General features: G+C 32.5%; 1 protein-coding gene across 4 annotated transcripts; it reads left to right on the top strand.

Annotated features, from left to right (window-relative positions):
- LOC139513594 (caspase-3-like) lies at positions 1-16184 on the top strand. 4 transcript variants are annotated; one of them, XM_071302237.1, is made up of 9 exons: positions 1-99; positions 4281-4422; positions 5004-5184; positions 7929-8035; positions 8530-8700; positions 10990-11209; positions 13505-13699; positions 14294-14403; positions 15309-16184. In XM_071302237.1, exons 2-9 carry the CDS (start codon positions 4288-4290, stop codon positions 15441-15443), a joined length of 1254 nt encoding a protein of 417 aa, XP_071158338.1. In that variant the 5' UTR covers positions 1-99; positions 4281-4287; the 3' UTR covers positions 15444-16184. The 4 variants fall into 4 exon arrangements, with proteins under 4 accessions (XP_071158338.1, XP_071158341.1, XP_071158340.1 ...); XM_071302240.1 differs by having other exon boundaries at positions 11-64; XM_071302239.1 differs by having other exon boundaries at positions 23-281.
- Positions 16185-16885: the final 701 nt, after the last annotated feature.

The following is a 16885-nucleotide window of genomic DNA, read 5'->3' as shown; positions in this document are numbered from 1 at the left end:
CCGGCATGACTTGGGCCGAGTTGTCTCCTTTCATTCGGAACTGACAATAACAAACAAACTGAAAGTACATTTTATAAATAGGGATTACAGAAAAAAGAGGCATGGCTATTCCCCCTAACAGCATATTGTGTTTTAGCCATTGTTTTTTATTCATAATTATGTTTCACAAATCAAAACAGATAGAAAATTACTATAAAATCAATGTCCGAAGATCTTGAGGGCCATGAATATCTTTCATTTATGAAATTACGGACTTCTGTATCTGTATCGTTACGTCGAAGGTACATGTACCAATACTGGCTTTTACTCGACGGGAGAGAGAGCGCTTATTGTCGGCGTTGGAGAGCTGTTTTGAAGCTCTCAACTGATTTGGCGCACACTATTTCTTCTTCCAGTTGGTTCCAGTGAATCACAGTCTTGACAAAGAATGAGTTCTTAAATTGCTCAGTTTTACAGGTTCAATTGCCTTTGAGTTGTTTTTTTGGAACAAAACTATGGATAACAAAAGTTCTTGGGAACAAACATTACATAACATTAATTCCACCTTCATAAGATATTTTCCTGGAACTAAAACTTTGGAACTTTCCTTATGTAAAATTTTATCCTTTATGAAGGAAATTATCTTATAGCATTGGATAAAATATTATATAAGGAAAGTTCCCAATAGAACTTTTGTCATATGCTAAAAGTTCTTTGGAACAAATATTATGGGGGAACTTATATTGTCACATATATACATATATATATATATATACGATTTTACTCGAATTTACACATTATTTGTCGGCGATTTTCTGCATAAAGCTAGCGGTTGAACAAAATGAACATCGCTGTCATGAATAATAATGCTAAAAACAAGTTTTGCGATCGTTTATTAGGAGACTTTGGTAAAAAGGTTTGCAAAGTTATTTTTTTATTTCTCAAGTCGGGCATGTCGAGCGTAGCTAGTAACCAAGTCGAAAGTCCCACTGCAAAAGTGGAAGGTCGCAGACCTCGGACAACCGCTAGTTTGAACCCCTGCCTCAAATTGAAAAGATACAAAAATTTCGTCTTATAATTTAAAATTGCCGCCAACAGCATGAACAGTGGAACTTATTTTAAGACTACTGACGTAGTTGACTATGTATTGACGACAAACAATATTCCTACGACTTTTGCCATTTCGGAAATCTAAACTACTTGTCTTTAGAGATTTTCGGCGATTAAACATTTCATACATTTGTTCTTTGACAGCTTAGCCAAAATCTCAGGGGATAAAAAACTACATAAAGATTCCTAATGTGCCCTACTTCCTATGTGCAACTTCAAAACTTTTGAATAAATCGACGATCATTTAAGGTTTTTCTGGTCAAATTTTTTGTAATTAAGAATTGAATGCTTCTTTTTGTAAATTTATTGGGGTGTAAAAGCGTTGACCAAAGTACATTTTGTATGAAGCGTGGAATTATAGGGGGAGTCCCTGTGGTCACCCCACCCCTCCTGTTGTTTGAGAATTTGGAAACAGTCGAGATCCCCACCTTTAAATTAAACCATATATTTTCATGTATGGGACAAAAGAACTAATCAAATGAAATATAGGGAGAGTCCTAAGGGTCACCCTACCCAATCATGTTTGATAACTTGGCAACAGATGAGATCCCAACCCCTCAACCATATATTCATGTATTGGACAATATAACAAATCAAATGAAGTATAGGGGAAGTCACTGGGGTCCCCCACCCCTCCTGTTTGAAAACTTGATAATGGTCAAGATCCCCACCCCTAGACCATACATGTATATATTCATGTATGGGACAATATAAGAAATCAAATGAAAAAAAGGGGTAGTCCCTAGGGGTACCCACACCCTCTTGTGTGTGTTTTGAGGACTTGTAAAAGATTGAGATACTAAATCCTAAACCATATTCATTCCTGTTTGTCATTTCAAAAAGATTGAATGACATACAAGGTCAATCTCATAGGCGTTGTGCACATATGCATATCCCTTTGCTAGACCTAACACCTGTCATTTTATTCCAAACTTAGACATCATGGACTTGGGGTGAAGGTGGGAGTCATTTACATTTACTATGGACAGGTGAGTCAGACCTCACCATTGATCCCTGTAGTAGTAAACATTTGTCTGATTTGTGTCTCATAACTTTTGTACTGTAGAACACAAACTCAGTTTTCTTTCTAGGGAAGCAAGTCCATTCATACTTTTACAAGCTCGTACTAAAGAACTGCAATCATCATGATCATTGCGAATTTGTACCACTACCAAAAATATACTTGATATATACGTTGCTATTGAAAACCTTGATAAAATATGAATTATTTGCCGTATTGATTAATTCATTAAATGAATATAAATGTACAATTATATATGAATGTTTTATGTTTGTTCTTTTAAATTTAAAAAAAAAAAATTGAAGCAAAATTGCCACAGTTTTCATAATTATGTTTGCCTTGGTTTTTGGTTAACTTCCTACAGAGCTTACAGCGCTTTGATTTACTGAGTTGTTCACTACATTGTATGTTTGTGCTCTCAAAGTCTACAAAGCGTGTCGGTTTGATTGTTCTTTTGGTTTTGCTTTTTACCAAAAATTCGTCAGGTTTGATAGCTGGGACCAAACCCTCAACCACTTTGTACAGAAATTACAGTGTTTGGCTTGTTCTTCTGGACTGTAGGTTTTCAAGTTCCAGTACTGTTAGCATTTTGGTGACCGATCCTTCATCTCTTGATTTATAATCCCCTGTGATGAATCAAGCTGCTCTTCTTTGGATTCTTTCTAATTGGTTGATGTTGTTTGATGTATAAGGGTCCCATACAATTGCCCCATATTACATCATAGATCTCAATAATGAAATGTATGCTGTTTTCTTACAGTCTTTTGGGCAGAATCTTAGATTGCGTCTAAGAAAGCCTAGTGTAGAATTTGCTTTCTTAGTTACATTTGAAATGTGGGTGGTCCATTTCAGATCGTTCAATATCTGTAGTCCTAGGTATGGATTGTGTTTGACCTGTTGGAGTATGTGTCCATCAAGGGTATAGAACTTCTGGCTTTTGTTCTTAATGCTCAGGATGTAACATTTCTTTGCATTGAAGCGCATACCCCAGTCTTTGGCCCATTTTTCTAGGCTAACCAGATCTTGTTGAAAAAGTGTATGGTCCTGTTGTGTTTTTATATTTCTGTATAGCAGACAATCATCAGCAAAAAGTCTAACAGTTGATTTTACTGAGTCCAGGAGATCATTGATATGACAGAGGAAGAGAAGGGGTCCGAGTACGGTTCCTTGTGGGACTCCTGGCTCTCCTCATCTATCGTATTTTACATTTCTCTTTATCAGACATGAAAAACATGTCTGTTCAATAGACAAGAACATTTTTTTGGTGACTAAACAATTTGTGTTTGTATAATCATACATGAACAGATTAATATGAAGCACAGGGGCTTGTTTACTGGGTCAGACAAGGTTTTACTGTCAATGGCGATCGCTATCTATATAGGATTTTTTTTTTTAATTTTGGGATGTCGAGGTTTAAATTTATTTAAATTCAGGACCTCAGGATTTCGTGTTTTTTAGCCTGAGATTTCGGGATCAGAACCCCTCCTACCCCCACTCATTGTGACATCATAAATTTCCATTGAAAAAGCATGCATAGTAGTAATTCATAAGAGATACGAAAGTATAATATGATCTGATCGTATATTCACACTAATCAATCACATTCTAATTTCTATACCTGTATATCAGCGAATGAAGTATCCATTGGGAAAAGTAAAATCTACATAACCTCTTCACAAACTCTTCATTACAAAAAACGAACAATTTAAATATGTCACGGGAAACCATTTCTTACAAAATGCCTAGTAGGCATGGCCTTATCATGCTTATGTCAAATCTTTTTTAAACTGTAGAGAACAAAAACAAAATATCCCTTTCTTGATTTTTTATTAACTGTGCAAAGTTACAGTTAAGATGACTTCCATCTTCATTAATTATTTAAACAGGCAACAATGGTAGCCTTTTGGGGACCTATATGTTTTCACTATAAAAGATAATAATTAGCATTTGCATTGCTCTATAGTACATGCATGTACATGTGCATGATGTGTATCAAGTATCAAATACCAAAAAGCTACTTGACCGATCTGTTTTACTGTTAGAATGTTGTTGCCTTCTTCAAATAAAATTGATTTTGGAAAATAAAATTGTTATCCCTGACAACTCATACATTATTGTATATATTTTAATCTTGTGTATTTTTCATACAATTTTTTGTCATGTATTTTAGGTAATTAATGGCTGTAGATCCTAAGAAAGCTTTGATAAAGAACAGGGTAGCCATTGTACGAGACTTAGATAATGGAGATGATGTGGCGGATTACTTGTATGCTAACAAGTTATTTACTGAAGATATGAGAGATTCTGTTCTGGTTAGTATTCATTCATTAGAAGGTTTTAGGATGTCTTTCTCTTATATGTATTTGAATATCACATTATTATTACAAAGTTGGTGGTATACTGTGATGACTTTGTTCATTTATCCAGTTGTCAAACTGACAAGTAACATACTTATAATACAGTTGAATCTTGGAGAGTCTGAATGATCATCTACTGTAAGATGAATAACGCTAACCAATTTTGTTTAATTAACACCTTGATTGTCAACCCAGATCTTTGAAATTTCATGGACAAATTACCCTCATGAAAATATCTTTCTGAGTTTTACAGAACATGTGGTTAAGTTGTGACCCTGCTTTTTAATATTCGTAAAACAAATTTGGAATGATGGTGTAGATTGACACTTTGATATAATGAAGGAGATATGATTCTTCAGGGTCAAAGTCTCAGCACTAAATAAATGGTAAATAGCGGGTAGCTGGTCTATCTACCACTTGTTCAAGTTTTAACTTAGGGAGAAGGTTATGAATGCCTTCATATTTGTTAGTCTTTCTAAGCCTTTCTATCAATTTAATTTAATTTTAATAGGTAATATATTATTTTTTTTAAATAGCAAGAACCTGAAAAAGATAAGAAAAATCGTTTAATACTTGATACACTTGGTCGCAGGGGACAAAAGGCAGCTAAAGGTCTTCATGATGCATTCCTTGATACTGAAAACAGTGATCTGGCAAAACTACTGGCACCTTACATTAGAGTTATTGAAAGTGAGGAAAACAGATACAGGCCCAAAGGTTAGATTGCATTATCTATAGAATAAGTACAGAAAACATTTATCTTTTGTACTAGTCAAGGACCAGTCACAGTCAGTTACCAGTAAAAAGTAAAATCACAAAATTACTGTTCTCCGAGGAAATTTCAAAACGGATAGTCGCTAATCAAATCACGGGGGGTCAACTCCCTATTATTGGGTATACGGGGATGTGCCAAAAATGTGGGTCATAATTTTGCGAGATTTTATATAAAAATGACCCTCCTTTTTAATGACATCCTATATTGAAATGCATTTATGTTTGATAACTATATATTGATTTGGGGTATGATCTACATATCATATGTAAATATGCTATTGAGAATCATACATTATTAATGGTCAATTATTATATTAAATTAAATAAATTCATTTGAAAGTTCACCTTTCAAACAAAGTGCTTTCAAATAAGTTCCCAAATGAACCCCGGTGAGTTAGTGCTTATATAAGCATGGGTCAAGTTAAATATTGTATATAAGTATAAGTCATTCTTTCTTGAATATTTATATAACTATAGGTACTGAATTTCAGTGAATGTTATATTAAAATGGGTACGTTTTTTTAGGCAAAAATGGCACACCCCTATCAAGAAAATATCGAAGTTACCCCCCCGTGAATCAAATAGCAAAATCAAATGATGGAACACATCAAATGAATGGACAATAACTGTCATATTCCTGACTTTCTTGCAGTCACCTGCCATCTCAATTAAAAATGGAAGTGTTGAGTAAAAAAACATATTGCTTATAATATTATGATGTCGTCAGACAATACTTCATAAATTTGTAAAATATCTGTTTTGTTTGATCCAATTAAGATAGGGGCTCAATCTGTATAAATTGAATGTGTTGTAGACAAGGGTACATGTGTATGGCTATGATCATTGATGTTCTCCCTTTATGATTTAATAAACAAATTAGTTGTCAGACTGGTGATGTGTCTAGTTTTATTGACTTATCTTCTTTTCTTCTTGCTACACAAAAACATTTACTATATTAATGTACGTGTAAATTCTTTATTTAATAGAAAGTTTCAAAAGTATAAATGGTAACTTGTCATTGCACCCTTAGAATTTCACCCCAAAAATGGTGTACTAGTACATGTACAATTGTACTTCACTTTCATTTGTTTAAAAGAGGAATTAATATCCAAGCCTAGGATGCAAAACCTAACTTTTGGTAACCTGGTAAATGTTAAAAGGATATTTTCCCCTAAAGAAACTCCTGTTAAAAATTATTTGATAAAATTTCCATGACCAGAAGAAAAACTATTTTTATTTCATTGCTTTTTGAAATTTTGCTACCATAAAGCCTCGGTCACACCTTACCGGATAGCTCGAATGGACGCCTAACGAATAACTTTTTTTTCAGTCCGTTAGACGTCCGTTCTTATCCGTAAGATGTCCGTCTATATCCGTTGCATGTCTGTTAATGCGTACGTTTTATCCGTCGATGTCCGTTCTGTTCGGTGGAAAATTTTGAACGGACGTCCAACGGATAAAATGTACGGTACTTGTCCGTTTCGTTTCCGTTTTGTATCCATTACATGTCCATTATACCTCCGTTGGAGGTCTGGAAGATAAATTCACCAACAGACTTCTACTGGACGTTTAACGGATAAAACAAATGTTGAACGGATGAGAAACGGACTTCTACCGGACGTATAACGGATAAAATGGATGATGAACGGATCTGAAACGGATAAATGCCAATTGAAAATTTTGCGTCAGAAATGCCAATTATTGGAATGTCAGATTTCTTAAGGTTCATGAATTCTTATTATTCATAATCGATCTTACAGTATAGGCAAGTCTTCACAATCAAGCAGTTCATATTCAGGGCGGAATTTTGAAGAACAAACCAAAACCAGTTACACAGAAACATTTTGAATATTTATGCGATTTACATGTTTTATTATTGTCGCCTTTGATTTTTCCGTATATCTTGTTCATCCGTTTTATCTGGTACGCTTCCATTAGGTGTCCGTTTTATGCGGTACTCGTCCGTTGGATGTACGTTCGACATCCGTTCTGTCTGGTATGTGTCCGTTTCTCGTACGTTGCATATCCGGTATGTGTCTATTATGCATCCGTTACATGTTCGTTTTATTCGGTCAGTACATCAACGCACTCCCAACGGATAACAATTTTGTCAACGGACAACTTTTATTTTCATCCGTTAGGCGTCCGTTCGTACTATCCGGTAAGGTGTGACCGAGGCTTAAGATACAGACAAAAACTTTGCAAATTTGTACCAATAAATTATCTTTATTTCTTACAGAATTTATCCTTTTCCTGACCAGTTGATCATTTTTAATTTAATCAACTTGTGATTCTTTTGATGTCAGATCTTCATTGGTCAAAATTTCAATAATGATGTCAAGTTTTCATACTTTCCTCTGAATTTCCTTTTTGTGACAGCATGAAAAAACCGACCATGTCTGATGAAGTCACATGGAAGTATTTTGTTTTATTTCAGAACAAAACTGCTAGGTAAAAGAAATCAATCTTCTGATTTGTATATCAGAAATGTGTAAGTCAAAGAAAAAACAGCATTAAAATAGGGTTTTAGAGATTATATTGTAAACTGTTATAATCTCCCATTTCTTTTATGCATTCCTTAGGTAAAAGGTTACTGTTGAATTCTTCTACAACTAAAACAGAAGATTGTCAATCAAATTGTCGTCAAGTTGTATAAATAATTATTTTGAACTATATTCATATTTTAGAATGGCCTCCTAATAGTGAAGAACAAGATAAGATGCAGAAAGATTCAGTTAGACGAATAAAAGATTTAAAAAGTCCATCATACATTCATGAGTACACAGATGAAAATGTATTTATATAGTACAGCTAATATTTTTTTTTTATCATGAACATGACAAAAGAGATAAGGAAAATTTCAAAAAGGCAATTTTCAACCAGTTTGATGTTTGCCCACATGAAAGTTTGTTTAAAAAGGACAAGAAGATAGTATTCATAGCCCTGTTGCTTTCTGTGTTCTAGATGTTTAATTATGTAATTTCAAGCATTTTTAAGCCAGTTAAAATTAAGTTAATTGTCATTGCATAGCAAAACTTTACCTTACACTGACTTGTGCTGACAAATTCAACATGCCTTTCAATTTGCACTGACTGACAATCAAAATTTACATAGTGAACATCTGTTGAAAAATTTATTTTGTAATAATACCTGTTTCTATCTATTTATTTGAAAATTATTATTTATATGAATATATCTTAAAGAAATAAGCATACTGAACACATTTATTCAGCGATTTTTTGTTTATGTTGAAATTGATCAAAAACTCTTCAATTGAATATATTTCAGGTGTATGAGATCAGAAATAAAACCAGAGGTAAAGTTTTTATAATAAATAATGTGGAATTTCAAACAAAGTTAAGTACAAGGCAGGGATCTGAAAAGGATGCTGAAAATATGAAGAGTTTGTTTACAGAATTGCACTTTGATGTTGTTCAGAAAGACAATTTGACAGGACAGGTATACTTTTCATATTTAGATGATGACTTATTGAATTGCTGTTATGTGGGAAATTTTAGCAAGGGGGTTATTTTTCCTATTTTAAAAATGGTGATAGAATTCCTTAGTGCACATTTAAATGGTCAAGAATGATTATAATCAGTGACAAAAAAATTTCAAATAAACATCCAGAATAGGTTTGGAATAATATATTGCAAAATTCAAACTCTTTGAAAATATCCCACTTTATCACATACTTACACAAATGGAAAGTCTACTTTTGTCTTTCATATTGACTAATACTTTTCAAAATCAGTAGTGAAAATGTAAATTGATAAAATATAAATCGGACTTATGGAGTCTAATTGTAATTGAACTTTGATAAAAATGTACAATTGTGATCACCTTTATTAAGTCCTATGCTGTTATCTCTTTTCCCATGTTCAGGCTTAAATTAAAATATTGTTTGTTTGCCCTTTACCGACCAACCCTATTTATTCATTCCGCATGAAAATCTTTTATTTGTATTTTCCAGCAAGATTTTATTTCATTTTTTCGTTCCTACCAAAAATCTTATATTTGTATTTCCCGCTCAAAACTTTTTTACGGGAATCCTCAGGTTTTATCTTTCCCGTATAAGGTCTAGTCCGTTTGGTATCACTTGAGCATTCAACATTTAGAGTTTCAAAGCATTTGTTTGAAATCAATGTTGAAAGCTTTGAAATCATGATATGAAGAACGTTACTCTGTGTCTCTCTAAAGAAGAAAAAAAAAAAGTTCAACCAATAAAATATTATTAACGTGTGTCCAAATATTTTGTAAACAGATGTTTTATCCTATGTAGGGATGACCAAGCCCTTCGGTGATCAGTAGGTCAGGATGATGATGTTAACGATGCCTTCGGCTTCGACCAGCATTGATGTATTATTTATATCTGACATGAACCAAAGGTCTGTAAAGAAGACATTATTTGGCAGTAAAATCGTCAAGTTTTTCTGTACAGATCATTTATAAATGCGATGTAAAATACATGCAATTGAGTTTCAAGTCTTGTAGCATTTTTATTGGAAACGCAGGCACACGAAAATTTAAACACTCCAGAGACTTTTTCTACTATTAATTATATCTCCCAGGACATATTTTACCAGGATAAAGTTATGTCTTACAGAAAACCTTTAGGTCGAGGAAAGCGTACACTGTACGTAAAATGTAGTACAGAATAGTATGGTAAGTTAAAACTCTTAAAAGTTCCAGGCATTTAAACGTTGAAAATATGCTGCACAGCCCTGTATTTTGATATTTGAAAACAAAATAGTAGTGCATATGAATTAACTTCACATTCTACATGATATTTTTTTTTCAAAACTTCCTGGGACTTCCAGAAACTTATTAGCAAAAGCATACTTAAACAAAAGCAATACAAATAAAAACTACATCATCACAGATTTTGTTTCTATGAAATAAAATATTATACCTACCTGCCTACCCATGACCAAAAATGAACCGACATAAGTTATTTTTTGGGAAAGAAAAAGAAAATATTTTACCTACCTACCTACTCTGTTTCAAAACATAGGGTCGGAAAAGGGCAAACAAACAATATTTTAATTAAGGCCTCATCATTACTTTGAATGGGAAATTCGACTAGTGCAAGAGAAAAACCACAGTGAATGAATGTAATTAACAAATGTTCAATTGGAGATAAATTGTAATAATTGATCCGCAAAGAAGAATTAAATAGATCAAATTATTTGAAACCATTATGGAAAAGTTAGATTAACAAATGGGAACGCATGGAAATTTAGAAAAAAAAACATGGCTCCAACAATCTTTATTTTTTTCACATTCTCCATAATCCTGTGTAAATTGTTTATCAATTTCAAGATATGGAAAACTTCATCAACAAGCTAGAAAAGTAAATTGCTTGCGATCAAAAATGGCTAAATGAAATATAATGTTTCAAAAAAACATTTCAAATATAAGGTAATAAATGTAAAAAAAAACATGGATAAATGACTTAGTTTAGCTAACATCGCATGGGTCCATTTGTTCCTTAATTTCCTTAACATTATGATCACAAGCTTCTCTTTTCATATGACTTTAAGGCCGGCTAATAGCAAAGGTTTGGTAGCTTTGAAGGGAAGCCACTGATTACAATGGGCATAAATTCAGGTAAATAATGTAGGATTTAAATAAGAGCCTCTACCTTAAATAATAAATTGTGATCACACTGATATTCAGTCCTTTGAGGTAAAAAGGTTTAAACGATGGAAATTTTTTTAAAAATAATAATGATAAATAATATTGTAGGACATGTTAAAGTTTCTGAAAGAAGAGAGAAATAAAGTGGATTGGAATGCCATGGATTGTGTGATACTAGTTGTAATGAGTCATGGTCATACCACAGGCATTTTTGGCACAGATGGTCAAGAGATTGAATTAAAGAAAATAACAGAATTGTTTGAATCATCACAGTGCCCTGGACTAAATGAAAAACCAAGACTTGTCTTTGTACAAGCATGTCGTGGAGGTAACTAATTATTATGCGTTAGAAATTGTCATAAAGTTTAAATAGCGAAAAAAAAAACCATCCTCCTCGCTTTTAACAGGCTCACAGAATGTGTCGGTGTTAAACTTATTTGTAGGAACCAATCCTCTCCTAGCCTGGGACAGTGGTATAACAGTACAACATAAAAACAAATAAAAACAAATCAGTTGAAAATGGCTTTACTCTTTAGATAGTTACAAAGCAAAAATACATCTATCAAAAACACAGAGTGGACATGGCGGGGTACTTATACATCCCCACAATAAAAAGAAACTTAGTATAGATCTGAAAGTACTTGCAGTTACTGAGAGCTAGGTCAATGCCAATAACAACTAATATAAAACATAATGCCTCAAAGACTAAAATATCAATCAGTTCACATTCAACACCAATGGATGTCATTAGTCAGAGAAAAAACATAACCTTGTTCAATGCCAAGGTATTGACAGATTGTCAGATTGTAGAGTCATGAAACTGCATATGTATATAAAAATAATTTTAGTTTAATTTTAATTTACTGATAACAAAATCAATATTAATACCAATAAAAACAATATTCAAAGATATAATTATAGTGTTGAATTGGTAACCTTTTAAAATAAGTTTACCCAGATTGTATCTAAATTTCCAGTCTCGTTAAACAACATCTCTGTAACATTAAGAATGTACTATCCCTTTAAAGATAATTTTTGAACCAATCTTCCAAACTGAATCTTAATTCTATTGAAAAATTTAGTAAAGGTTTAAAGTAATTAGGGGTAACTAAATCCTAGGCTAGAAAAAATTCACCTGGGTTGAGTTCAATATCGTAGCAGCTACATAGTGCTACATAAATTTTTACTATTGAACGTGTAGCTATACACTAGTTGCTACATAGATATTGATAGCAGCTACGTAGCCGCTTCGATATTGAACTCAACCCAGTAAAACATAGATTACGTTCATTGAATTCCTAAACATCACAATAGACTTGCGTATAGTGAACAATTTGAAGATTTCTATTTTCAATCATGTCAAAATTATTTAATTAAAAGACATATGTTTCAAAATAAAAATGCTCCCAAAGCGATCATGTACAAGTAAATTTAGGGAAACAAACATGTTTTATATACTAAACTATGCACACACCTCTTCCAGTCTTTTCATCAGTGAACACATTTTATTAGAGAGGAGATAAAAGTGTCAGTCGGCACCTAGCTAAAAAGTGGCTGGATCATAGCACTGATGATGCTTGTTGAAATGAGTTCAGTCTCTTGGATATAATTATCATATGGAAAATTGCATTCTTAGCACTTTCATGCGTACATTTATTTAAGATTCTTATGAAACTTATATCATATGTTTATATTAGCAATGTCTTGGACTAGTTTGTCTATTTAAGATTTTTGATAAAAGTTTTAAGAACAAGGAAAAAGTTTTTATTTAGTTATTGTCCTTGAACAGATAAAATACATACATTGAAACTCTGTTCTTTTATTTTTATTGAAACTTAATGGAATTGATTGTTCTCATTATTCACTAACAAACAATCATAGGGTTACTCAAGAACAATGAACATTACACCACCTAAATATGATCTGTGTTTTATCTAATAGTCATTGTAATTAAGTTTCATAACAATTGGTTGACCCAAATACTTTATTACCAAACTCAGATTTTAAGTTCCACTTTGGGTGTCATCGCTTTCACCTTTCTTAAGGAGGTAGACCTAGGTTAAGGGAAATAACTCTTAAAATCATCAGTACGTTTGTGTCAACCATTTTCAAAAATATATTCTAAGCTTCTAGGTTTCATAGATTATTTTCAATCTGTTTCAGGTATTTAATGCTTAAAATACATTGATGAACTTGACTTTTACAAACGCTTAACTGATTTAAAGAGTTATCTCCCTGGACCAAGGTCTACCTCCTTAAGTTATGTCTCTTTAGAAATAGAAAAAATGGTTTGAAATTGTACATTGTCACTTGCATATTTACAAGGAGGTGCATTGGTGTCTCATGGAAACATTCTTTTTTTATCATTTTAAATTAGCATATACAAGTTGGGAGTTAAAGATACACTGCTCATAGTATCTGTAGGTTCATAATCATATTTTAACCTCATTTCTTGTTGAAATATTGCATAACACATGGTACAAGATCCTATATATTTGTTCCTTAATTTTTATTAAAATTAGTCTCTATTTTTTTCTTGCATTTGGGGTTGAAGCCTTCTATTGTGTTCACTTGCATTTTCATATATTTTGGAATGAATGTCTTTTGCTAATCTGTTTTTCAGAAAATAAAGAATCTGATCATATAGGCACTGGAGTCCAGGTGTCTGGGAATGATAGTGTTACAGAAGGAGTACAGGCAATGTCTTTAGGTAAAGACCAGATAGATGCAGTTGCACAGATGCCGAATGAAGATTTGAAAGAAAAGAAAACCGTTCATTCTGCTGCAGATTTTTTGATAGCTTATGCTACACCTGAAGGTAACAAAATGAATCCGATTTACATTGTTAGCTCTTTCCACTTTTTTGTGGAATATTCTATTGATTTTGTTCTGATTATATTTTTGTATATCTTCTTTCACTTTTATTTCTTATATGGCTTTTTTGTTTTGCTGAGATATAATATTGAACAGTTAATGGCAGCCATTAACCAAATATTCCCCTTGTAAGAGTAATCTCCCTTTACACAGTTTTTCTATCACTTAGCATCATCACAGTTAACTATTAGAAAAATCTCCTCCTCTGAAACTACTGGGTCAAATAAATATAGTTAAACTTGGCCACATTATCTACTTCATAAAAATGTGTGTTATGACCCTGTCTGCCAACCAACATGGCTGAAAATAAAACATAGTGGAAACTAGATATGGACAATGATGCATAAAGTTGGAATGCATGAATCATCAGAAATACATCACACCAAAGTGGACCATAAAATAAAAACCTTGATTATACATACAATTTAAGATGTTGATCAGAAGAACAATGTACATATATTATATATTCCTTAATAAGACTTTTAATGACTATTGAACAGCAGTATTCCACTTTTGCTTTTATTTATATATCTTACAGGTACTCCAGCTTACAGACATATACATGTAGGGTCATGGTTCTTAAATGCAATCGTATGGACATTCAAATACCATGCCCATCAAGAGGAAATTCAGCATATGCTATTAAAAGTATGTTTTCTACTTTAATATATAGACTATTTGTCTATTTATTCAAAAGGAAAACTGTCATGACAAAAAATAAGTGTTCATTAATATAACAAGAAAAAAGTATGGTCAGTGTAGTAATTATTTATCTATTGTTTGGATCTAACATGTATTGCTGACTTGTACAATATATCACAATGTTTCATAATCCTAATTTAAAATCAAAAGAATAGAAAATTTTCAGAAATTTAAAGAATGTTTTTAATTTTTTACATCCATTGCATTCAGTTAGCCAACATCATTTGTAAAAATTAAAATGATGTGGTATGATTGTCAATAAGACAGCTTTCAACAAGGCACCAAATGAAATAGAAATAGCAGTAGAACTATAGGTCACCATACAGCCCCAAAGGCTAATTAATGATTCCATCCAAATCTCAATCTGTAGAAGGCCCCAAAGTGACAAATGTAAGACAATTCTAAATGAGAAAACTAACCGCCTATTTATGTTTATACAAAATAGTGAAAAACAATTATGTAACACTGCAACAACCAACAAACACTTAATTACAGGCTCCTGATGTGGGACAAGCACATATATAGTGCCAACCTGCCCCCTAACCTAGGACTGTGGTGTAACAGTACCACACAAGAACTAACTATAAAAATCAGTTGAAATAGCTATAGATGGTTCAAATAGAAATACATATAAAAAAAACCACATAGTTGAGCTGGACAGGTACTTGTAACTCTTAAATAGCATTTTTACATTTCTATGTTGAATGTAGTAAAGAATATGTCTTTATCCAAGTTAAAAGATTTTTATGGTATTTTCTGTTTTGGGACAAATAAGATATATTATTAATTCTAACCAATCTTTTAAACAGAATTTTCTTTCTGTGATTATTACCTCTGTTCCTTTTTTGTAGGTTAATGAATTAGTGTCACAAGGAAGGACAATGGCAGGAAATTTGACTGTGTCAGAAATAAAAAACAATTTGAGGAAAAAGTTTTACTTCTTTCCAGGTGTATATGATGATCCACCTAAATTCATTGATGGATAGAACTGTAGAAAATAATGTAGTCTGACCTTTAACAGAAGGATCTCAAAATGAAGACAAGATTGAACTACATTGATTGCTAAAAACAAAAAGCTCTTTCTAATAATAAGTTCAGCTAACTTACTAGATAGCAAATTTCAAATGTACATTAAATTTACAATTTCATTTGGACTAGATGGAGCAAGAATCTGAATTTCAAGTGTATATGGCTGTAGAAGACAGGTCTGAAATGATGATGGAATACTTCAAATATATGCAATATAAATAGCACAAATGGCTGGTTTTTACACTTGTTGTTTTATATTTTTAATAGCTTGCTGTATCAATATTTTTGTTAAACATTTCTAAAGTTTTATATAATTTGATAAAAGATTTTAAATATAAAGTTGATTGTGCACATGATTAAAATCAGATAAATGCAATTATGTTAGTGCAATGTTTGTAAAAAGACTGACTGCTTTTCTGAAATTTGATATATCTGCATAGTTTTTTTCTTCTTTGTTAGTTTATTTGTTAAAGTATCTTGTTTTATTTTTACATTCCTGATTTCCTTCGGCTATCAATTGATATTCCATTACAGCATAAGTATATTTTTGTTTTCCAGAGGCTTACAATGTCTCATACATCTTACAGTCATAAGTCTTAAATGGTTTTGATAGTTAACCTTGCATATGATAATGTATATAAAATTGTGACAATATTTATAAACAATTTACTTACTTAATAAATTTGTACTGTCTATAATTTTTAGGCTTTTTGTAGGGGATATTAGCCATATATATGTCCTGCTGTATAAATAAACAATTATTCCAACTGAGGCCTTGGGTATTTAAAGGAGGAAGAATTCATAAAAATACGAACAAATCTGAACATTACAGGCTAGGGGAGGGTTGAGATCCCACTCACATGTTTAACCCAGCCACATTCTGAGTGTATGTGTCACAATTTGTCCCAAGTCAGGAGCCTGTAATTCAGTGGTTGTCGTTTGTTTATGTGTTACATATTAGTTTTTTCTTTCATATTTTGTACAAAAATAAGGCTGTTATTTTTTTTTTTTAGTTGTTTTACATTGTCATTTCGGGGCCTTTTATAGCTGACTATGCGGTATGGTCTTTGCTCATTGTTGAAGGTTGTTTGGTGGCCTATAGTTGTTAATTTCTGTTTCATTTTGGTCTCTTGTGCAGAGTTGTCTCATCGGCAATCATACCACATCTCCTTTTTAGCTCACCTGGCCTAAAAGGCCAAGTGGGCTTTTCTCATCACTTGGCGTCCGTCGTCGTCGTCCGTCATCGTTAACTTTTACAAAAATCTTCTCTGAAACTACTGGGCCAAATTAAAACAAACTTGGCCACAATCATCATTGGGGTATCTAGTTTAAAAAATGTGTCCGGTGACCCGGCCAACCAACCAAGATGGCCGCCATGGCTAAAAATAGAACATAGGGG

This window comes from Mytilus edulis, chromosome 2, assembly GCF_963676685.1.
Source record: "Mytilus edulis chromosome 2, xbMytEdul2.2, whole genome shotgun sequence".
NCBI classification, from domain to species: domain Eukaryota; kingdom Metazoa; phylum Mollusca; class Bivalvia; order Mytilida; family Mytilidae; genus Mytilus; species Mytilus edulis.
Note: the sequence above shows the minus strand (reverse complement) of the source record. Positions and strands in the feature narration are given on the sequence as shown.